General features: G+C 41.8%; 1 protein-coding gene across 1 annotated transcript; it reads left to right on the forward strand.

The window, feature by feature from the left end:
- Window positions 1-3,171: 3,171 nt before the first annotated feature.
- LOC104523021 (tyrosine-protein kinase transmembrane receptor ROR2) lies at window positions 3,172-14,373 on the forward strand (the record flags this gene model as incomplete). The annotated part of the gene is given in 6 exon segments (XM_010165472.1): window positions 3,172-3,183; window positions 3,186-3,321; window positions 6,717-7,031; window positions 8,791-9,036; window positions 10,658-10,860; window positions 12,571-14,373. Coding segments are annotated over 6 exon segments (2,355 nt in total), but the record flags the coding sequence as incomplete, so codon positions are not given.
- Window positions 14,374-24,085: the final 9,712 nt, after the last annotated feature.

Consider the following 24,085-nt stretch of genomic DNA (forward strand, 5'->3'; position numbering starts at 1 on the left):
ATGGTATGGAATACCATCATGTGGTATGGAATGCCTGCCCTGGCCACCCAGGCCCAGGCCAGCTGCCCTGGCCACCCCCCTCCCGCTTCTCTGAGAACAGTTAACTCTATTGTAACCAGACCCAGGACACAGACCCAGGTCTCTCAGTCTGTCCTCAGAAGAAATATGCTCCAGCCCCTTAATTGTCTTGGTAGCCCTGTGCTGGACTCTCTCCAGAAGGTCCTTACCTCTCTTGAACTGGGGAGCCCAGAACTGGACACACTATTCCAGATGTGGCCTCACCAGGGCAGAGCAGAGGGGCAGGATCATATCCCTCAACCTGCTGGTCACATTCATCTTAATGGACCCCAGGATACCACTGGCCTTTTGTTCACAAGGGCACATTTCTGGCTCATGGTCAACTGGTCATCCACCAGTACTCCCAGGTCCTTCTCTGCAGGGCTGCTTTCCAGCAGGTCATCCCCCAACCTGTACTGGTGCCTGGGGTTATTTCTCCCCAGGTGCAGGACCCTACACTTGCCCTTATTGAACTTCATCAGGTGCCTCTGCACTGAATGGCAGCACAACCTTCTGGTGTATCAGCCACTCCTCCCAGTTTAGTGTCATCAGCAAACTTGCTGAGGGTGCACTCAGTGCCTTCATCCAAGTCACTGATGAATATATTGAATAGGACTGGACCAAATTCTGACCCTTGGGGAAGACCACTGACCACAGGCCTCCAACCAGACTATGCACTGCTGATTAAGACCCTCTGAGCTCTGCCATCAAGCCAGTTCTTCACCCACCTCACTGTCCTCTCATCTAACCCACACTTCCTAAGCTTACCTATGAGGATGCTATGGGAGACAGTGTCAAAGTCTTGCTGAAGTCAAGGTAGACAACATCTACTGCTCTTCCCTCATCCACCCAGCCAGTCAAGCCATCATAGAAGGCTATCAGATTGGTCAAGCATATTTCCCCCTTAGTGAATCCATGTTGACTATTCCTGATAACCTTCTTTCCCTCTGCCTTCTCTGCATCTTCCACCACCAGGGCACCCACCTCATTCAGCAGTGGCCCCACATTTTCCCTACTCTTCCTTTTGATGCTGAGGTACTTGAAGAAGCCCTTCTTATTGTCCTTAACATCCCTTGCTAGATTTAATTCCAAGCAGGCCTTGGCCTTCCTCGTGGCATCCCTGCATAGTCTGACAATGTCCCTATATTCCTCCCAAGTCGCCAGGCCCTTTTTCCACTTTTTGTAGATTTCCTTCTTCTGACTGAGCTTTTCCATAAGTTCCTTGCTCGTTCATGCAGGCCTCCTGCCTCCTTTGCTAGATTTGTTACTGTTAGGGATGCAGCGATCTTGAGCTTGAAGGAAGTGTTGCTTGAAAATTAACCAGCTCTCTTGGGCTACCCTATCCTCCAGAGCCTTAACCCATGGGATTCCTCCAAGCAGGTATTTGAAGAGGCCACTTTTGTTATAAAGTGAAAGAATTTCACTGCAGGAATTAATTGATCGTGAAAGATTCCTCCTTTACTTCATCCACCATGATTAAAAACATATATTTGTGGAAGCAGAACTTGTTTCAGAGATTGTAGACAGAATGTTGCTTTGTGACTATTTAAGAATCATACTGTCATAGGAAATAAAGGCTAGATCTGGATAACGACTTCATGACACACTTCCTATCACCATGGTTTATCTAGCAACTGTGTGATGGATTGGGTCCTGTTAAGTCATCGTCTTTCTGGGAGGAAAGGGACAGGTGCTGCTCGAGTGGTGATCGATGGTATCAGCTTTTGGCTGCACTGTACAGACAGTCCTGTGCAACTTTCCACTACCAAAGAGTTTATACTTTAAGAAACAGTGGCACCATTTCCCTGAAGAGATGAGCTTTATCAGGGAGACACAGCAGAGGTAAAATGAAAAGAGGTTCTTAAGACAGAATAAGAGATCGGAAATAACGGGCTGCACTTGGCACAGGCTAGCTGTTGTCAGGCTGCAGGTTTTCATGTTATTTGGGCCAGCTGAAATTATATAGTTTTACATGTATTCACTGACAGCTTTGTCCTGCTCATGAGGCATGCTAAGGATGGGTGAAGTATTTGTAAGAGAAATGGAAACATGGGTGATCAAAACAGGTATTGATATCCAAAGATAATAAAGTACACAGTGCAGAAGAGTACTGAAGTAATACTTCAAAAATCGCTGGTATGGGAGAGGACTTTGGAACTGACTAGTTAGTTACAAAAGCTGATTAAGCTTTTGGGCATCCCAGGATTCCTCAAGAGTCATGATTTTCTAGTTCACATTTTATGCCTTTTTTGGTCTGTCATGCAGTGAATGACGTCATGTGAATCCATCAGGCTAGTGAAGCCTAACACAGAGGCTGTGCCATGCCAGAGGAAACACATGGCATACTGGATAGTAATTCTGAGACCACTCCCACTCTGAAGACCCTTTTCAGTGCTCAAACAGTTGTGATCTGCAGATCAGCTCTGTATTATTTACTGGGGCTTTGGGGATGATGTGCTGAACAACTAAACCTTTAGGCTAGGGCTTTTATGCCAAAATACTTACGTGATGTAAGGGAGTAAAATTTGTCCCAAAACCTCATTGAGTTAAAAAGTGTTTTAAAATACATGTTGGAAGAGGAATTTGGCATTGACTCTGACTAGAGAGAAAAGAGATTAAAACCTTTGTTACTTTTTATTCTGTTTACCTAATTCAGAGTTCAAAATTATTCCATGTTTTAGTTAAAGCTTGGCAAGGTCTCTTCAGCTGTTCACTACAGGAAATGGAGAAAGGGAGAGAGAGGTGGGAGAGGAGAACCAACTATTTGCCTAATTCTACGGGCTGCAGCTAGATGCCAAAAGTGCATGAGGGCATGTAACAAGATCTATGTTGCTCTCTCAGTCTAACAGCTCTTTAATAGATTCATCTGTCAAATCCCATTACTATAAGCATATGATTTTTAAATTAATCTTGGGTTTTCGTTTACTTCTTTCTCTAATGAGCTATTTACAGGGTGCCTCATTAATACTTCTAAGGTAGTGTAGAGGGACTTGGAGGAGAAAGCTGCACCTGGGGAGCAGAACAATTTCAGATATACAGTCTTCTGGGGTTTTCTCCTTTTATAAGAATTTATTTTGTAAAAATTCACTGGGGACAGCTAGACTCTGCTTATAAAATCCTAACCTGTCTTTTGCAGAGAAGATTACCATGAAGACGGCTTCTGTCAGCCATACAGGGGAATTGCATGTGCACGAATCATTGGAAACAGGACCATTTATGTGGACTCCCTCCAGATGCAAGGGGAAATTGAAAACCGAATTACTGGTAAGCTTATATATCTCTGTAGTAGGGCAAAAAACATTCATGGAAGTATCCAATTCAGGTATAAATAGTGCTATCACCCTTTTCAGTTTTATCAGTCAATAACTAAGACATCCTTAGATTAAGGTTTAGAGGAGGTGAGCCAATGTCTCACTTGTGCAGTTAGCAAAATTTGTAGCAAAGAAGATTAATATCTGCTGTCATGTGTAAAAGCTTTTTCCATGTCCTTAAGTAAAACGTCAGAGTATTGACTTTTTAGCAGCTTGTACTTTATACTGGCGCTTTTGGCATGATGGATTAAAATAAAAGATTTTTTTAAAAAATCAATTTGTGATGTAATAAAAAGTTACTAGTTTTTTATTTTATTGGAAAATGTGTGGTGGCTTTTCCCATGGGTTTCCTCCCATATTGCATAATTCTGGCAGAGTGTAGCTTTCACATTGATTTATATGAAACAACAGTCAGCCTTCATGTGCTCTGCCCCTGCTGATTCTTTCTCTGATCATCATTTTGGTAGAGTCACAAACAGGCATCCAAAACCTTAATGACTTTTAATGGGTTGTACAGTAGGTGGGTTTTCTTCATGGGGCTTCAGTTAGCTGACATTAGCAGCTATGACTCTGATGTACACAAGAAGAACAAGCAAATGAATTCATGGAATAGAGGAAACTGTTTACCATAATGTATGGCAAATCTACTCAATTCAGCAGGCACTTATTTGCATTGGGACAGACATGGCTAACTAACTGAATCTGCAATTTTAACGTAACTAGTTGCCAAAAAGTTTGACTTCACTTGTCAGCTCCATCTCTTTTAAGATGTTATCTTAAAGGCTTATTGTCAAGTCAGAAATCCAGGTCAGGTTTTTTTCTGTTCTTGAGATGGTGATCAGATTCTGGGACTGGCAAAATGCAGGTGCTGACCTTTCCTTGTGTTGTTACAACTCATTCCCCTCCCTTTCTTTCTCCTGTACTCTGTTGTAGTTCCAGCCTCTTTTACCATTATGTCATTAATTAAGACATACTATTGATGATATTTTTTTCTATGACATAATATCTGTCCTGTTTGGAAGTTTTTCAGCAATATGGAAATGTTCAGCTATCTGAAATGATTAAATATGTAACTCCATTAATTAAGTTCATAATGTCCTTTAAAAAAAAACACACCAAAACCTCAACCAAAAAACTATGATATCTTCCAGAAAATGTTTATTGATCCAGTTAGGCTTGTTTCTGGAATATACAACATGGACATTCATGACTCAGATGCTGGATTCCTAATACTGCTGATTATCAGTTAGATTTTGGAGGTGGGGAGTTGGGACTCTGTCCTGGAGTTGCAGAGAATTTCTAATGGAACAATTCTTTTTTAGGAAAACTCTGTGAGCCACCATGTAGAGCTGCCCAGAGCCTAGCTAGGCAATGATGATAATCCATTAGTAGTATGGTATTTTCAAACTATATACATCTGAAGGACATACCAAATGCCTTATGCACAATAACCCATAGAATTTCAAAGCATACTAGTCTTTTTACATAGAAAACAGGTATTTCAAGACTGGATGTTTTCTGTCCAAATGACAGGGTATTTCTAAATTGTGGTAACTTGGATAAAAAAAATTACGCTGTAAAACTGCTGATGAGATTTTGCTTACACTTTTGCCTGTGCTTCCTAAGCACAGTGGAAGGTCTTTGTGCGCAGAGCTATAGGGTGTTCAGGACGGGCTGTGCGTGGGAAGCGGTGACATCTGCTGCCCAACACCAAGAACATTTAACAAGGTTACAGGTGACATCTATGGGGAATTTTAATTCTATGTTTCCATTTCCCTGCTCTGCTCATGTATGAATTACATTCCCTTTGTCTCTACGGCCCCTGATGCTGTTTGGTCCTGGGGATGTGAGAATTGCAGCCTTCTATTAAGAAAAGGACATTTCTGGAGAAAAATTTGAGACATGATTTGAAAGACCAACTGGAAGACCAACAATAAAGAATGCATGGATCTGACCCCTGGCCTATGAACACGTGCGATTAGCAATGTCTTTGCTGTGCTATTTAATATCTGTTTAGTAACTACAGAGATAAACTCCTTAGATGCCACCACACAGTCCCACTGACTTTTGCACCTCCCATCAAAATAGGGACATGATTGTGAATTGTGCGCTCTTTGCTTATGCCAATCTAAATTCTGGAACGCTGTCACAAAAATTAGTGTGGTGCTTCAAGTAGCCAACAGTGACCACTTCACTCCTCCAGGTTTATTTTCTCCCTGTTAGCCTGTGGGACATGCGCATGTGACAGCTGTTGTTTGAGACCTGATTTCATGCTTGCATGCAGTGTTCCCTGCATAACTGATAAACAGTTGTATTCCTGTGTTAAAATAAGCAAAGGTGTAAACAGTACAAAAGGCTGGAGTTAGGTCTGCTTCTGTTTGTGTGCTGTTTAGGAAGAGACAGGAGACTCTCCTAGTAGGTAGCAGCAGGAAGTAGATGACTGAAAGGAGAGGGCTGGACAAGAGGGAAATAATTGATTTGTAGGTTGTAAATGGACTGCTGAACGACTTGAACTGCTCATTTCCTCTCTTTTTACAGTGTATCTTGGTGGAACATGCAGTCTAGCAAGACTCACTCACAAATTGTGCTTTCCAGTGTGGGAATTAATGTTCCTATTTAAAGCTTGATCTATCCCCAGATAAATGATGCACATGCACATTTGTCTTGTCTTTGCAATGTGCAGGAAAACTCAGATAAATGTTAGTGTTTAGATGCTGAGAGCTGAAGGGGAGGATTAAATTCCTAATTCAATATGACATTCATCTTAATGTAGTGAGTATGCTAAGATTGATTACATTCATTTTTCCCAAAACTGCTGCCTGTTAGGCTTCTCATGTCTGTTAATAGCAATGTCTCCCCAAATACCAGTGGCACTGTCAAGACTTTTTGCCTGTCAAGACTTGAAAAACACTTGTCTTGTTTATTGATCGAAATGTCTACAGGAGGAAGAAGCTGGGTGATCCTCATTCAGATTTTGCCTAATTAGGAACTTTAGAAATACATGTCAGCATCCTGGCAGATGTATCTTGCCTTTGCTCTTTATCCTTTCAAGGTAAAATTAGTCAAGCATCAACATTTTTCTCACTGCTAGTCACTTGGGTAGCTTCCTAAGAACTGGGGTCCTGCAAGCTCTGTGCAGACATCAGAGGGACCCTGGAATGCTGAGTTTGCTTTCTGCATTAGTCAGCTCTCCTTTACAACAGAAATGACCTCATTTCCCTGCACTCAGTAGGCTTTCAGACCCACAAGAAAACATAAAAGTTATAAAAGGCAAATGACATGAAAATTATGTTGCTTTTCTTGCTTTTCATGAATTAATACTGAACCAGTATTTTTGTTCCTTTCCAGCCGCATTTACCATGATTGGCACTTCCACACATCTGTCTGATCAGTGCTCACAGTTTGCTATACCATCCTTCTGCCACTTCGTGTTTCCCTTGTGTGATGAGCGCTCTCGGACCCCAAAGCCGCGGGAGCTGTGCCGGGACGAATGTGAAGTTCTGGAGAACGATCTCTGTAGGCAGGAGTACAACATTGCTAGGTCAAACCCCCTCATCTTGATGCAGCTACAGTTACCCAAGTGTGAGGATCTCCCACGACCTGACACCTTGGAAGCTGCCAACTGCATAAGGATTGGGATCCCTGTGGAGAGACTCAGCCGATGTAAGTCTGGGCGTTTCGTCGCTGGGAAGAAGTAGAGTTTGTTGCTTTCTTAGGTTGGGTCTGAAAGGCAATATTTTATCATTCATTCTTTTTGTAAAGAAAGTACTGTTACACTGGATGCTACTACTTTTTGTCATGTTAATACTGACATAATCTCGCACTGTTGTAAGGTATAGATAGCATGGTGAGGAAGTTTAAAGTATGCTACTTAGTACTGAAAAGGCTCAAGTCAACCACCCTGGGCTATAAAGCTCTGTGTTTGCACAACCGATTTGACTCAGATTTGTGAGGAGCAACAGTGCGTTGCAGGCTTCATTTCCCGCATGCCTGCCCCCACCTCTGGCTCAGTCCTTGCCCTTCTGGATGAATCCCCTGATATAGGTATTTGTGAGTTCTGTTTACGTATCAATAAGCCTCAAATATGCTGTTGAAGCTTCACTGGAAAAATCTGTTAAGAAATTAAACATTTAATGTTCATTCTTTCCATATGGAAAGCCACAAGAATATTAATCCTGTAAATTGACCGTGGAGTGTAATTGTCTTTCTTCACCCACACAGGATGGGTGAAACCATTGGTCTCGATTCCTTGAGTTTATATTTGCATCCAGGAGTAGAAGGGCTGTTCTGTTGTCAGTAATTACGTGCTGACAATTTTTCTGCCTACTCTGTTTTCTAGCAATTAATCACCACCCCCTACAATGTTCAACAAGGAAGCTCCAAGAAACTGAAGATGTTTAAAGTTCAGAGTGATAAAATTATCCTGAATGACCATTGTCTGAGCCCACAGTTAGGAGCATGGGTCATGGCATAACAGTGGGCATGGAAGACTAGCTGTGTGCTAGTAAGGCAATAATCTAGTGTAGCTGAGAAACACAAATAACTGAGAAAACAATGACAGAGATAAATCAGTGAAGGAAGAGGTATCAAGCAAAAGGAATGAGAAGAAAACCAGCAAAAAGTCTAACAGAAGTCATCCGTGATCCTCGTGCCTCTGTCACAACAGCTCCCACATGAGTGCCCTGGGGGTTTGGAGGAAGGGCTTTGAGAGAGCAGGATTCCTGTGGGCTGGGGAGGGGGACTTGGAAAAATGGAAAGGGTAACGTTGCAAACATACAGAAAAATGCATGATTCAGTTCAGGTGATACAAATGGGAGACAAGAACTCGAAAAGCATAAAGAGAGGTTAGCAGGAAAACAGAGAGAGAATAAGCGTATGAGTTCAGCAGATGTGAAAGTGATGTATCTAAAGAGAAATAAATGCCTGGATCCTTTCTAAAGAAGGAGGAAAAATTGTCCAGAAACATTAGAAAATGCAGCACTAATTTCTCTGGGAAGTGAGCAGTGTGAGGAAGACAGGAAGATTATGAGAAATAAAAGCGGCAGGAAGTTTACACTGTTGGCAATCGAAGACTTTTCCTGAAGTGAAACTCATATCTCTAACTTAGTTTACATATCTTGTCCTGTATCTAAAGGTCCATATGTGCTCCTTAGTGTCAGCTTGCACTCAGGGCTACCAAATATTGGTGTGTATAGCCACAGAGCTGAGACAATTCAGAGCAGAATCCAGAGATAAATGGTGTAAAAGTATAGATACTTGCAGAACTGAAATTTCAAACCCACAGCTTTCATTTAAATCCTGAAGTACCTGAATTCAAGTACGTTTTGCATCTATGATCTGTGCATTTCAGCCTTTTTGGTCTTTCTGGCCAGTGATTGTTTTGTTATTTATTTGCAATGTTTTGTCAAACCCTGTGTTGCAGATCATCAGTGCTACAATGGTTCTGGAGCGGACTACAGAGGGATGGTCAGTGTTACAAAGTCTGGCCACACTTGCCAACTCTGGGACTCACAGAGTCCCCACAGCCATGATCTGACCAGCACACAGTTTCCAGAGCTAGGTGGAGGACATGCATATTGCCGAAATCCTGGAGGTCAGATGGATGGCCCCTGGTGTTTTACAAAGAATAAAAACGTACGCATGGAACTGTGTGACATACCTTCTTGTAGTATGTATTCTCTTTCTTTTTTCCCCTACTACTGTCCCAAATTCCATGTAATTTTGTATGTTCCCTATTTTTACAAGTACAATTGACTTAAGAGGGTTATGCATTCAAATGTTTCACTTGCTGTAATGTAGCACCCTTGTTCTCTGTTGTAGGCATTTAATTAATCTTCTGGAGACTGAGCTTGTAGCTGAGATATTGTGAGACTTTTTTATTATGCATTGGGTGCCTAAGCTGAGATCATAATTAGCGATACTGCAGCAGTTTGTATTCTACCTTGTCAAATGCCAGACTTGATGTACTTATCACCTCTATGCGTTTGGTTTGCTCACACTACATCGCTTTTGCTCTGCATGGCATCTTGCAGGCAGCAAGGATTTTCAGATCCTGTAGAGGGAGATGTAGCACCGTGCTTGGTTAGAAGGAAACCGTGTGGAGTGCAGAAGTAGAGCTGTCATGAAACAGATGATCTTATCAGAAGAGTCCTACACTATCTGGTAGTGGCTCTGTGCTGCACAACTGATAGCAAAAATAAAAAGCACAGCTCTCACCGCTTAGTACTATTGCAGTCATTTCCCTGTGTTGGTACAGCCTTGACTGTAGAGCTGTTACAGCGGTAACAGTCTTTGAACACAACAAAGCAACTTAATACTGTGCTTCCTTAGGAAGAAAAGCATGTTTTCTGCAACAACACGTGTATCATGGAAGCCATAAAAGTGGTTTTGTTACAGATTGCCTGGATACTTCAGAGCACTCAAAATTGATACGAAATTTCTTAGTTGGTTCACTTTTTTACAGTATCATGTGTTGCCATTTACAATAAATTTCTATGTTGCATGTAACATAATGTAAAGATAACACTGGGATGTGGTTGTGGTGAATGCAGTAGCCACAAATAGCAAAACCATGGATTGCAGAAAACATCCCAGGCAGTTCCAATGAACATGTCAGACATCATTATGCATTCCTAGAGTCTCTAAGTATCAAGAAAAAAAGCATTTTAAGAAGATTCCAGAACAGTCTTATTAAGTGTATTCATGGCTTTTTCATGTCTGTCTCACTGCAACATAAAAGCACTTAAATACTATTAAGTACAGAACAAATAATATCCCTGCTAGTGAGAAGTGAAACTTAATTTTTTCTGGGCGGAATTAGTACCAGTGGAGGTAAAAATGGGCAAAGTACTGATGAAATGGCTGAAGTTGGACAAGAAGGCCAGACTGCAATGTTCTGTTGAGGTTTATCACTCATTTGGTTTTTAACCCCTGAAGAAGATAATGCAATGATACTCTGGTCTATGTTCTGCAGTTTCCACAACTACAAGCCTCAAAAATAAAGTGAAATTAACCACATGTTCTTACAGTCAGCACATTAAATGGGGCTCCTAGTTTATCTTCATACTGCTAATTGCTACATCCATTCAAAATTCTTTGAAATATTTAATGGAAAATTATGGAGAAGTGGGAATAGGTTATGTGATGTCTGTTTTCAAGCTATAGGAGTTCACTTATTGTTTAAAATATAGTATTAATTATCATACTGTAGTTGTTTAGCGTTTTTTACTGTACTATTGAATACACTGAAAATACTTACTGTAAACAATAAACATTTCTCTGCCTGACAGGTCCACGTGACAACAGTAAAATGGGAATCCTCTACATCCTGGTTCCCAGCATAGCCATTCCTCTGGTTATCGCCTGCCTGTTCTTCCTGGTCTGCATGTGCAGAAACAAGCAGAAGGCATCTGCTGCTACGCCGCAGCGCCGCCAGCTGATGGCATCTCCTAGCCAGGACATGGAAATGCCACTCATTAATCAACACAAACAGGTATTTTTTCCAGACTTTCCTTAGGCCACGTATTTCCAAAGCGTTGCGATTTTCAGTGTCTCAGGTTGTTGGTGTTTGATTTGAGCCGTGGTGTAAGGGACCTAATTCTCACACAGTGCTGGCCGTCCACTTCAGTGAAACCTGGGTCTTGCACTCGCTTTCTGTATCTAGAAATTCTGGTCCCAGGCAACAGCTTTCAGGACAAAGTATTTTATGACATTTGCCCTTAACTGTCAGTCCCCATCCTGCCTGTTGTCTCAGTGACTGGAAATGTTATTTCTGATCCAGTCTTCAGCCTGCAGCTCATTTTCGCTCCCGGTAACGGTGTGGATGGTTTGCTTGTTTAATGCAGGATGCCTGATGGGGTTTCTTGTACAATCTGTCAGCTCAGTCCACTGGTATTCTGAACCACCACTGAGTGAGGAGCTGAGCTGGAGTGCAACGTGCTTCTAAGGCTGTGTATCACAAAGGACGGTGAAATGTGAAAATGGCTTTGAAATTCTGTCTATAGATCTCAACTCGTGCATGTGATTTTCTGGGTCAACTAACTGATGTCCATGCTAAAATCCTGCTTAGAGATAATGTTGAATTTCTAATCTCAGTATTTACAAGATGCAAGTTCTGAAAAACAGTGCTCAATTTGGAACAATTGGCAACATTTGTTCAGGAAAATGTAGAATATTTGTGGGATATTACTAATTGTAACAAATTGCATTGATTTTGTGTGATGAGGTGGATGTTTAATGGCTGAGTCTGGGCTGTGCTGGAAACTATCTGGTCCACTCCACAGTCTGTTGACCACTAAAATCAGAACTTGTTCCCAAATCATCTGTTAAAGCCTCTTTTCAACCTGCCCTTCTCCCTCGTGCTGCAGTGCCCTGTGTGTGCTGTGCCAGCTGCATCGGGCTCGGTTGGGGACTCCACCAGCCTGTGCTGGTCAGGACGGATCTATTAGATCACTGTCACAAACTCCTTTGCTTTCCCTGCCAACTGCAGGAGGGAGGCTCTGGGGCTTTCTCACTCTTGGCTTTGACACCTTTTCCTTCATGTACCAGAGAGAAATTCCTTCTTCCTCCTGCTCTTCTTCCACTTCCCTCTTCATCAGAGCTAGTGCAAGGATTCTCAGAGCGGGTACTGTGTACTGCTACCCACAAGCAGGGTCTGTTCCTGTAGTGCAGTGGAGGAAAAAGGGCATATCTGCTATTGCAGAACCAAAAAAGAGAGGTTTTGTTCCTGCTTCTGCTGGAGGGGATGTTGCAGTTCACCCCAAGGCTGCCACCTCCTCAACCAGTGCCCAGGGCTTTTCTGACACATCTCCAGTGGGCACCTCTGGGCAGATCTGTAGGGCAAGTGCAGCTGGAGTTAAGGGACATCATTGTTTGCCAGATTTACTCTGAACTGATTTTTTTATTTAGTTTACAGGAAATAGGGTTGCTCCTTTGTAAAAATAATGATACTCATCATCTTGCCAGCATAATTCAATTTACACTTCTGATAAAAGTGTAACTAATTTCAAGGTTAACTGTAAAATCAATATGCTGATGTGAATATACAAAGAGCTGAAAAGTCATTTTGGTCCAATTTATCTTCCATTTAGAGCATCTAACCACTGGGAAGTTTAATAAGAAATTCTGTTGTTTAGTAAACAATGTGGTTTACTAAACACTATCATATAACAGTGTGTGACTTACTTTCTTTATTTCATTTCAGGCTAAACTTAAAGAAATCAATCTGTCCACTGTGCGGTTTATGGAGGAACTAGGAGAGGAGAGATTTGGTAAAGTCTACAGGGGGCATCTTTTTGGTACAGCACCAGGTGAACAGACACAAGCTGTTGCTATCAAGACACTTAAAGACAAAGCAGAATTGGCTCTTCGGGAAGAATTCAAACATGAAGCAATGATGAGATCACGATTACAGCACCCAAACATTGTTTGTTTGCTGGGAATAGTGACAAAGGAACAGCCCATAAGCATGATTTTTAGTTATTGTTCCCACAGTGACCTCCATGAGTTTTTGGTGATGAGATCTCCCCATTCCGATGTTGGCAGCACTGATGATGACAAGACAGTAAAATCCACCCTGGAACCAGCAGACTTTTTCCACATTGTGACTCAGATAGCTTCAGGAATGGAATATCTTTCAAGCCACCATGTTGTTCACAAGGACTTGGCCACTAGAAATATACTGGTGTTTGATAAACTGAATGTGAAAATATCTGATTTAGGCCTTTTCAGGGAAGTTTATGCTGCTGATTACTACAAACTGATGGGAAATTCCCTTCTTCCTATCCGGTGGATGTCCCCTGAGGCTATTATGTACGGCAAGTTTTCTATTGATTCGGATATATGGTCATATGGAGTTGTGTTGTGGGAAGTTTTCAGCTATGGCCTGCAGCCTTACTGTGGTTATTCTAACCAGGATGTCATTGAGATGATCAGGAACCGACAAGTTTTGCCATGTCCTGACGACTGCCCCACATGGATATACACTTTGATGTTGGAGTGTTGGAATGAATTTCCCAACAGAAGACCAAGATTTAAAGATATACACAACAGACTAAGAACATGGGGAAACCTTTCTAATTACAACAGCTCAGCGCAAACCTCTGGGGCAAGCAATACCACGCAAACAAGTTCTCTCAGCACAAGCCCTGTTAGCAACGTCAGCAACGCTAGGTACATTGGACCAAAGCAGAAAACTCCAGCTTTCCCTCAACCACAGTTCATACAAATGAAAGGGCAGATGAGACCGATGGTCCCACCACCTCAGCTCTACATTCCAGTCAATGGCTACCAGCCAATGCCTGCCTATGGTGCTTACTTGCCAAATTTTTACCCGGTCCAAATTCCAATGCAAATGGCTCCTCAGCAGATGCCTCCCCAGATCATTCCCAAACCAGGCTCCCACCACAGTGGGAGCGGATCCACCAGCACAGGCTATGTAACAACAGCACCTTCCAACGCATCAGTGGCTGACAGGGCTGCTCTGCTCTCGGAGGGCACCGATGATACGCACAATGGAACCGAAGACATTGCCCAGAATCCTGTCCAGGAAGAGGAGGAAGAGGAGGGCTCTGTGCCTGAAACAGAATTGCTGGGCGATAATGACACACTTCAGATGGACGAAGCAGAAATTCAATCAGAAGCCTGAGGAATTTGGCCTCATTATTAAGAATTTTACATCACTTCCATGTATGGAGTCTGTACATCCTTAGGCTTAATAGCATGGATTTTGATTCAACTAAAAGAAACAAAACTAAAAGCCCTACATCCATGTAAAGTGCAGCAGTAATGATATACCAGGTTTATTGACCATTGTCACCATCAGATTTTGCAAATATGATGGTATAGAATTGCTGGTTTTAATCTTTTTTTACTGTCCTAGAGTTCTTGAGGGAAGCTGCTTTTCAGTTACGTACTGTTGCTATGCAACGTATTGCAGAGTAGCATTACACATCATGTATATCATGATACATGAGTGTAATGTTAGTGAATTATGCTTAAACCAATAACACAAAAAGGAATCCAACTATGGTTGCAGAATTGCTCTGAGCATAATGAAGTGCCCTGGATGCGATGGACAGCTTAGTTTATAGTATTTATCTCTTTGATATAAAGGACACAGGATTGTTGTTTGCTTTTTCAGTCTGAAAAAAGTAACAAGTTGAGAATACTGATCCATATTTGTATTATGATAGCCAGAAAAGTAGGGAAACTGGACACCGAATTGGCTGTGCCGTCAGTTCATGGGTCTGTCTGGCCCAGCAGCATGTCTTGAAGGCCTTTGATAATGTCTGCCCAGGGAAGACTGCAAGGGCAATTTCCCTTGTAGAACTTCCCCAGGGAATTTCCCCAGCCTCCAGCAATTTGTGGCTTAGGGACTTCCCAAGCCAGAAGTGGATTTTTTTTTCTGTTTAATAGCCCTCGATGGAATTTTCTACAATGAATTTATACAAATGATTTTGAATACACATAAACTTATAGCATCCACAACATCCTGTGGAATAACAAGAGAAGAGAGAGGATGGCTTTCTTTCATCAATTCCAAAGAATGACTGTGACGAAAGCTTCCACATGAGATCGTCTGACTGCATTTGTGGATGAAAGTATTCCTTCTCTGCTGTGTATTTTCAGCAGCAAGCAGCCTTAATACACTGTTAACCAAAAATGGGGATATTGTAGGGGATATTGTAGGTGTGCACTAACTTAACAATCCAACTTTAATTGCATATTGGTTATCAAGTATAGAAAAGGACTCCACATGTATGTTCCTACATTGTAAAAGTGTTGGGTTTTGTGCGGGGTTATAGACTTGCTTGATTTACCACAATTACTGCTGGATTGCATGTGAAACCATATTTTTTCCTGCCTCCTTAGAGAAAATGAATCTTTGAACTTTAGAAGATCAAAATAAGCAGTATTGTACAAAGTGCTGGTCTTGTGCTTCTATTTGCAGGATGAATCATGTACAGACCTTTAAATGTAATTTATGTTTTACTGCATTTTATATACTTTTTTTCATTGAAATATTTGGATTTTTGGATGAATGACTTTATAAATTAACCATTTACAATATTCACATGGAGTGCAGTTTTATTGTATTGCTGTTTCATTTTGTTAAACATGCAGACAGGTCCATACATTTCATGACCCTTTCTGTAATACAAGCAATACACATTCTTATTGTAGCATTGTAGCCAACACACACTATAGCTATAAGTTGTACATCCAACATGGAGTATTCAATAAAGTGATGCAAAAAGTATGATTAAGTATGTTATCTTTATAGTTCCTACAGCTGCTGTTTTATTATGGTATTTTGTGGAAGCAGAAATGGCCACAGTCCTTTAGGTTACAGATTTCATACCCAAACTACAATTTTCTATTTTCTTTCACTGGCATTCACTTGTAAGTCGTATGTCATTATGATCTATACCCTGTGTTCATGGTATTGCAGCATTAATTCCAGCATTTCACCTGGGTTTGGAAGTGCACTGGTAGGAATAAAATATGAAAGCTTTATTACTTATGTTAAAATAATGCGGCTTTGGGTGCTATTACTAAATAAAGAATAAATAAATTAAAAAATATGACATTATTTACTTTAAGTTCTTTGTTTCTTCTAAGTTTCATGTTCTCAGATTAATCAACTTCATTAATCAACTACATTGGCTTCCTTTGCTACCTTACTGCCTGAAAAATGGTGAGTAAGTGGTCCAGTTACACCACAGATGCATCAGTGAGAGAAGAGATGTAACAAATGAACGAGTGGCAGTCAATGGAAGCTCCTGTACAGCACTGTATGAAGTTCAGCCTATTTCTGACAGTCTAAGAGCATTACGACTTCGATGCTTTGGGTGCAGCCCTTCTTCAAGCCTCATAAATCCAAGCCTATAAATCACTATAGTCAGACAAAATAGGACAGATTCCTAAACTGACTTTCCCATTCCCACTAAGATGTGGATGTACTCTCAAAGTGATGGTAGATGAGAGGTATACAACTCTCTAGGCCAGCCTTGGTGACACACACAAACACAGAGGTGTTTTCTCCCCTCTGTTGATGTGGATGCGCTTCCGTTAGCTGCAATGATCGGAGCCATGATGGCACGCAAACACCTTGTCTGCAGCTCAGGTGAGCACCTCTGCACAATTGGTTTCACCACTACCAACAGGTTAGTGGCTACTGTAAGTCATATGGATTGGCAGTAACTTGTTGCTCTGAAACTCCCCAGGCTACTCTCCCTGTGACATCTGTTGCAAAGACACAACCAGTCAGGAGCTGCCTTTCCTCCTCAAGATTTGGAAGCAAGGCCAAGGAAGAACAGGGAAGGGATGTGGCGGTAAGAAGATGGGACAGGGTGGTAAGGTGGGAATAAGGAAGGGAAGGGTTGGGTCTGGGGCTCAGCAAAGACACCACAATGCTGCTCATTAGGTCCTTCTTTCTGCCATGGCTAGTAAAGCCAGAGTTTGTCCTGGTGTCAGAACAACTTTTCTAGGCAACGAATACACGCTGGGTGACCAGGAGAGGGCAAGGTGTTTTTGAGAAGACTAGGATGTTTCAGAAGTTTTCTCTTGCATCTTGCTAGTTCTCTACTCTGTTTCAACCAATATAATCTTCCTAAGACAACAGGGACTGACCTTGGTAAAAGTGGACAGCAGCCCACTGATGAGGCAGGAGGCTGTGGCTGACAGAGACTGCCTCTTCCCCATCTCCAGTGCTGTATGACACTGGACCTGATGCATGCCCTCCCACTGCCCATCCCAACTGTTTCAGCTGTCCTCACTTAAGCCCAGCTCTCTGATATCATGCGGGTGTCTGATCTTGGCTCAAGACAGTTGTGAAGAGAGCTATTGGAGAAAGAGGTGGAAGGAGCCCTGGTGTACCAGCCCCTTCTGTTATGTGCAGCCTATGCCTGAAGAGCATGAAAATGCTCCTTGGATTCACCTCAGGGCAGGGGAAAGCACCCCTGTGCTGAGCAGGTCCCTCGCAGGTCTGGAGACCAGCCCAGCATTACCAAAACTGAAAGTCTGCACTGCCCATATTCATGAGTCCTGGTGAGAAAGAGGAAAGGAGGAAGAAGCTGAAAAACAAGGCAGGAAGGCTTTGGGTGCAGCACAGTCACAAATGCCAAGGCAAAGTCTTGACCCATGACAGGACTTTCTTAGGGTTCATGTGTCCCAGAGGATAAAGAACCAAAGGTCCGTAGGATCCAACAGTGCCTTGGTCAACCGGGCATCTGCCTGTGCCTGAAAACAAGTATGGGTCTCTGTTTGCAGAATCTTATGGGGTAGATGGAGGATGGATTTGCAATCACAGGGCAGGGAAGATTGGGGATGGTTCATCATCTGAGCAGGAAACTAAGTGACTGTAGATGTACACATCTCCTCCACCATGCTAGTTCAGGCTGGCAAGAATCTGCACCAGAATGTGCACCAATCTGAATCCTGTTCTGATACTTTCCAAGATCTGGGTTATTGCAGGATGTTTTAACCTATTTTACCCATTGGGACTCTAGGGAAGACAAAACTATAAACAATGCAGTATAAACAGCTGTGTATGAACAGAGGCTTCCCCCACAGTGCAAATGGATAAGTACAAGTAGGCTTTATTAATACAAGCATTGATAGGCAGCTTCATTCCTTCACCTTCCTCTAAATGTCACTACTCTCAGTTTCATCTAATGGTTTCCCTAAAGGTTGATCCAGAAGGACATGTTACCTGTGGATATATGAATCCTTTGCTTCCTGTTATCTGCCATGGCTATGAATACCATAGTATGTCAAAGGGAAATAAATTCACAGTGAGAGTGACCTCAAACTTTTATTACAGATATGAATTTGAATTTGTTTCTCATTTAGTATCTAAAGAGTTCGTTAGATGCCACCTGCTTCTGTGTTCAGAGAAATCACCTCACTTTGGCCACGTGGGAGTGAAGGTAAGAGGTCTGATGCTTTGTGGGAGAGAGCTCGGGGACAGTTGTTGAGTTTGAGCCCAGACCTGGAGGTATTTGCCAAAACAAATGTAAGGATGAAACACCCAGCTACAAGCACAACTGTACCTTCAAATAAAGCCACGGTTTACTGTTTAAGTCATAGTTTGACCCTGCATAGACAGTAACTCTCTGTTTCTAGACAGGCAAACTCTACTGCGAAGTATTCTCAAAAATAGCATTTCAATTACCCAAAATACAAAGAAAAAATCCACTGGCAAAGCCATGCACTATTTGAGGAAAGGGACTAAATTCATATTGTGAGGAACAATATGTGTGAGTGTTCTATAAATAAATCTATGAAATGCTAATGGAATGGCAGGAATCAAGTACAGGGTATTTTCTCAGACACTGGGAAAGGGGGATTAGAGGGTTAGAAGAGTAGTGGCATATGGCATGAACAATGACATGGCTCAGTGAACGAGGTTTAGTTTTGTCTTCTTAGAAAGCTGAATTTTGCTTTCATTTTTTTCAGAAGTGACCTTGTGTAATCATTCAGTTCTGCCCAGCCTGCAGATATGACAAGTTGTTTGCTCCTTCAGTCAGCAGTTGGTCTGAGCAATCTAGGGACTATCGAGCAGTACTAAATGTGCTCAGTTGTCAAGATAAACCAAGTCCATGATATCCTGGTCAGGCAGATCTCTCTCTAGACCAAAATGTACTGTATCTACTGTGATAAAATGTAGGAGATTTGGTTTGGCAGGGTTTCCTTTCCAGAAAAATGCTGTAAAAATATTTTGCACCTAATATTTCTGTCTTACGTTATATTTACTGTTGAAGACTTATAGTGTCTAGACCTTAGAGCCACTGCTCCTCCTTGATAGATACATGGTGGGGGGCTCCTAACACTGGGTTCCCACTGCAGAAGGCTGGGGCCCCTGCCTTGGTTTGTGACCTCAAGTAGAAGGCAACCCCTGTGTATGCATGTGTGCACACATGCCTGGTTTTGGAAGAAAAAATACCCTGTAATACGAGGCAATAGCTCTGTGTTCAAGGTCAAATGAAATGTGTGTGTGTGCATGCACATACACGTGTAGGTACACGCACACAGATATATGTACACACGTGCATACAGACACGAAACAGTAAGGCGCAATGCATATTCACATAATTGCAGTTCATTAGGAGGTGTTTTTCCCTTTGCCCTCTCTGCAATGTGCAGATGCTCCAGGGCTGTCTGAGGTCTTTTGCAGCTCTAAATCCCAAACCAGTTCCTCCTAGTGTGGAGTGAACTCCTTCCTTGGCACTGCTTCCAGTCGGTCACAGTACTCGGGGCTGTGCCAGTAGACTCTCGGGATGAGCCTGGCAAAAGGAATCCCCCAGCAGCCCCCATGGGGCACTGCCCCCATGTAGGACTTGCAGAGGGGATTATCACTGTCAGTTATGCTCCTGCTCTTCCTTCGGCACCCATGCTGAGAGTCTTGGTGCTCTCCTGACCCAGGCCCTGTCCAGTTGCTTTAAACAAAAAACATGGCTCTAAGTCTTAGCCAAATTGTGCAAGATTGCACAAGCAGGAGGAAGTAATATAACTGAGGTTATGGCAGGAGCTGGAAATAGTATGGGGTTCACAGGGCTGTAAATCTCCAGGAGAGTCGGAATTTAAAATAATGCGATACTGAGGGAACGTAGAATCCGATGTAACTACTTCTCATTTCTATTGATCTGAAAGAGGAACTTTACTTTATCTCAATTACAGTGTACCTGATGGTTTAACTGTCCTTTTTAGGACCTGTGTCTAAAACTGGAAATAACCATCTGTTCATTGGGTTCTTTTATTAACTCTAAAAGTGGTGGAATTAGGGAGAAAATTAGATTAAAATTACACATTTGTTTAATTGAGTGTTTTTTTCCATACACAAAGTAATAAATACTCATCATGGAGATTCACAGAAAGTGCTTTTGTTGACACATATTTTATGTTTGTTACCGAAGAATATATTTTTTGTAGGAGCCACTCTCCGCATAGACTTCTTTCAAGTTTCTTTTCAAACTACTGACGTAGTCACTGGAGATGTTGTAAACTGTTCTAATTTTGATTCATAACGATCAGTTTTAGCAATCTTATGAAGAAATCCAACTCTAATTCTTAGTCTGCTTTAGAAGTAACTATTTGCAAACCATTAAGAAATAAAAGGAATTCATTTCAGAACTACAAAAGGCATTGTAATTAACAGATGTGATGGTAGGTTGGAGAATAGGTGTCAAACTAAACAAGTAATTGACCACGTAGGGACTGTCTCTAGGTCATTTTAAAATAGAAACATTTCAGGTGCATAACATTAATGTAATTTAGATCCAATATTATTTCAGCTGAGGCTGATTATTCACAAGCATAGTCTGAGGTTTTACAGCTATGGTAAGGATCTTTGTCTTGTTCTGTTGTCAATCCTATGAATAGGTTTTTTCATAACTTGATGTGATTTGCCATTTAATTTCTTTCATATCAGACTTTATTTAAATATCTATCTGAGATGTAACTTGAAAAGTTGTGAGAATTGTCTTGTGAAAGAGCTAATAACCATGTGCTTTTAATACCAAGGAGGGTATGTTGTGTTCCAGTTTTTCCTAACGTCTTGTTTCCACATCAAATGCATGTCTCCTCGGTGTATCTTTCTGTTCCCAACTCAGTTAGGTGATCACTCCTGTACAAATTACTGAGGAAGCGTTTCAAATTGCACAGTGTTAACACTGAGAAAACAGGGAATAAAGAATTTGTTTCTTTATGAGGCAAAGGTATTTCATGCTGTCTTTGCTACCTCTGTTCCTTGTTCCTTTAATATATTCCTCACCCTTGCCTTCTGTTAGGATTTCTCAGAGGACAACCGCAGCATTCACTAATGCATTTCCTCTACTTGAAATACTGTCCTTTAAAGTCAGACTAAAAGACATAGTGTATTTACAAACTCAGTCGTGACATGTTGAAAAGCATGCAGTGGTAAAAGCGTGAGGATTTTGTTGTTGACTAACTTGCAATCCCAAACGTTCCCAAATGTAAGGGTGTATGGCAGCGAGGTGTTTGGTTTTCAGTTCAAGTTCACTGATAACTTTGCTGTGGCCTGCACTTTTGCATCCTATAAAGCCCAAGTTCTGTCTTTTCATCAACATTTTACAATGTCTTTGCTTAATATTAGTGAGTATTTTTGTAATTCCTTCACCCCTTCTGCTATCCTGGTATCTGATATAAGCAGCTCAACTTTTCACAGTCCTCTGCTGTTGTTGTCCTTTAAGGCTGCTTTTGTGGAAAGAGCTACTGTGCGTTAAAAGAAGTGAACACGTGCAAACCAATGCAGAATTCTCTTCTGAAACAGGTGGAGCTGTCTAAGCTCAGGCCTCCTTCTAGCTCTGGGACACCTGGCAAGAGCTGCAGCAGGGAATGGTGCAAGTCCTCTTTACCCACCTCAACCTCCAGCCTGCCATTTTGGCGCTCTCGGTGTTGGAGGTGCTAAGCCTCTGACTCAGCTCTGGAGGAGGTCAGGGGATTGGCAGGAACCTCACGTTGAAAGCTGGTGCTGAACTGCTGAAGGTGGTAGCCTTCTAAACTGCCCTAAGTAGACCCAAAACTACAGGCCTGGTTAGGCCGAGTTTTTTTCCAAACCATGTTTGTCTGAGGAGTGGGTTTAATTCTGGACTGTGTCCACCTCTGTCACTGCCACCATGTGGGATGCTGTGTAAGTTATGTAGGTTTCTGTTGTTGTTTGTCCCGTGAACAACAAAATTACTGGTACTTCATACAGGTATTGTATGGAAAGGGAAACTCATGAGGTGCAAGGGAATTCATACTGCAGACAGGCTTAGCAGCCTGAGGATAGATTATACTTCTTGCTAGATACAGCACAAAGGCATTACACAAACACATCTTCTGCTCCCCAGATTATTGTATTAACTTGCTGGAGGGTTCCTGGGCATGGTGCAGGCTGTCTACCTATAGACATACTGTGTGCAGATGTAGCACTTCTGTGGGGGACATGGGTTTGAAATGAGTAGGTACAACTTATAATGACAAATGGTCTTGAGGCCTGAACCAAAGCTCATTGAAGTCATTGGGAAAAAATCTTCAGCTTCAAAGGGTTTTGGATTAAGGCAATAAGGAAGGTTCATCTTGTTCTTTTAGATAAACACTCCCCAACTTCTAATCATGGTGTTAATAAAGTATGGTTTATTTTTTTTTTTCTTTAATAGCTTCTATAACACAGAGCAAATGTTGTATTCTTAAACTTAAAGAGCCCATGATTTTTTCTTTCTTTTTTTTTTTTTTTTTTTTTTAATGTAGCAATGTGACATTATAATACCTTAAATTGTTTTGTGCATACCAAAAAGTATTCATGGTACAGACTGTAATTTCTTGTAATCATTTTGCTCACTAGCCTGTGCCCTTGGGAAAAATGTTTGCCAAAATAACTTGCATGAAAACCTCTTTTTTTATTTAATTTGTGGCTTTGCTTGGAAATCAGCGTACATATTTGCAATAATCTGTTTTTAATAAGCAGGAGTTAATACACCTACTTTGTTCATGTATTTTTAAGCATGCTAACATATGAGGGGCTTTTGAGGGGAGGAGGATGGAGACATGGGATCTTGCCACTCTTTGGAAGGTGTCCACCTCCAGTCTAAGGTGCAATTCTGACAGAATGCGCCTGCGTAAGGGCAAGAGTGGGATCAAAGCAAGATTTTGCCTTGCACGTAGCAATATTTATTGAAAACAGCCAACATTGTAGTGGGAGTCTGAGAGCCAGGGAGCCTGGGGGCAAGGCTGCAGCCACATCCCAGCTGAATCCCCCCTGACCAGCCTGGTCCCTTCCCTGCCTGCCTCTGGCTCTGGTGTCTTTCCTTCTTCCAAGAGGTTCATACTTGGGGCCTATTCCAGGGCACTGAAAACATCAAGGACTGCAGCATTTCCACTTGACTTTAGGGAAGGCAGTGGTTGATGCTAACAGCTGCCCAGGACCATAGTGAGACGTCGTGGGGGGTACAGCCCCCATCTTGAAGGCTGGTGAAATTTCACTTGTCCCTCTCCAGAAAGAGCACCAACAATAAGAAGGTGCTCGTCTTTGTCTTGTCAGGGATCTGCTTTGTCAGCAAGCTAATGAAAACCAGCTTTCAGGCAGAGTTGTTAGTGCTTCCTCTCTCCAGGACGGAAGCTCAGACCTCCTCCCACCGCTCCTGCACTTCTGCTTCTGTCTGGCCCCTGAAAATGGAGAGACACACCATAGTGAGGGGCAGGAGAAGCTTTTTGGAGTCCCAGAAGGCATTTTGTACAAGTCCAATGCAGGTTTTAGATCAACTGATTTTTTTAAGAAATCAATTTGCATGTTCTTTATGTGGATTCAGCACACTAGGTTTATTATACTAATCCTTAATGTAGCAACTTGGCAATAATGTAACTTCCACGTTTATCTAGTTCCTTGCTTTCTCTTGCAGCTTTTCAAGACACCGTTACCACCGTGTGTTCTCGTGTACATACTTTCACCTAGTATTTCTCCCTGAGTGACTTTTCTTTAAAAATTGCATTGCAAGTCAAGATTTTATATTTCTGCTAAACATTGCAATGTCATGTCAAAATAATTAAGGTGTGATATTTTCCTAAGAAAGTTCTTAGTTTTCATTGTTCTGAGGAAATGCAAGACCTGATTTTTCAAGAGTTTTTCACAGAAATTCCACTAAAGCCAGAGTAATTTTGAACTTGACATTGAAGTGAATTGCGCATACTTTAAATTCTTATTTGTTTAGATTCCT

The sequence above is a fragment of the Antrostomus carolinensis genome, unplaced genomic scaffold, assembly GCF_000700745.2.
Source record: "Antrostomus carolinensis isolate BGI_N321 unplaced genomic scaffold, ASM70074v2 scaffold19753, whole genome shotgun sequence".
Lineage (NCBI taxonomy): Eukaryota > Metazoa > Chordata > Aves > Caprimulgiformes > Caprimulgidae > Antrostomus > Antrostomus carolinensis.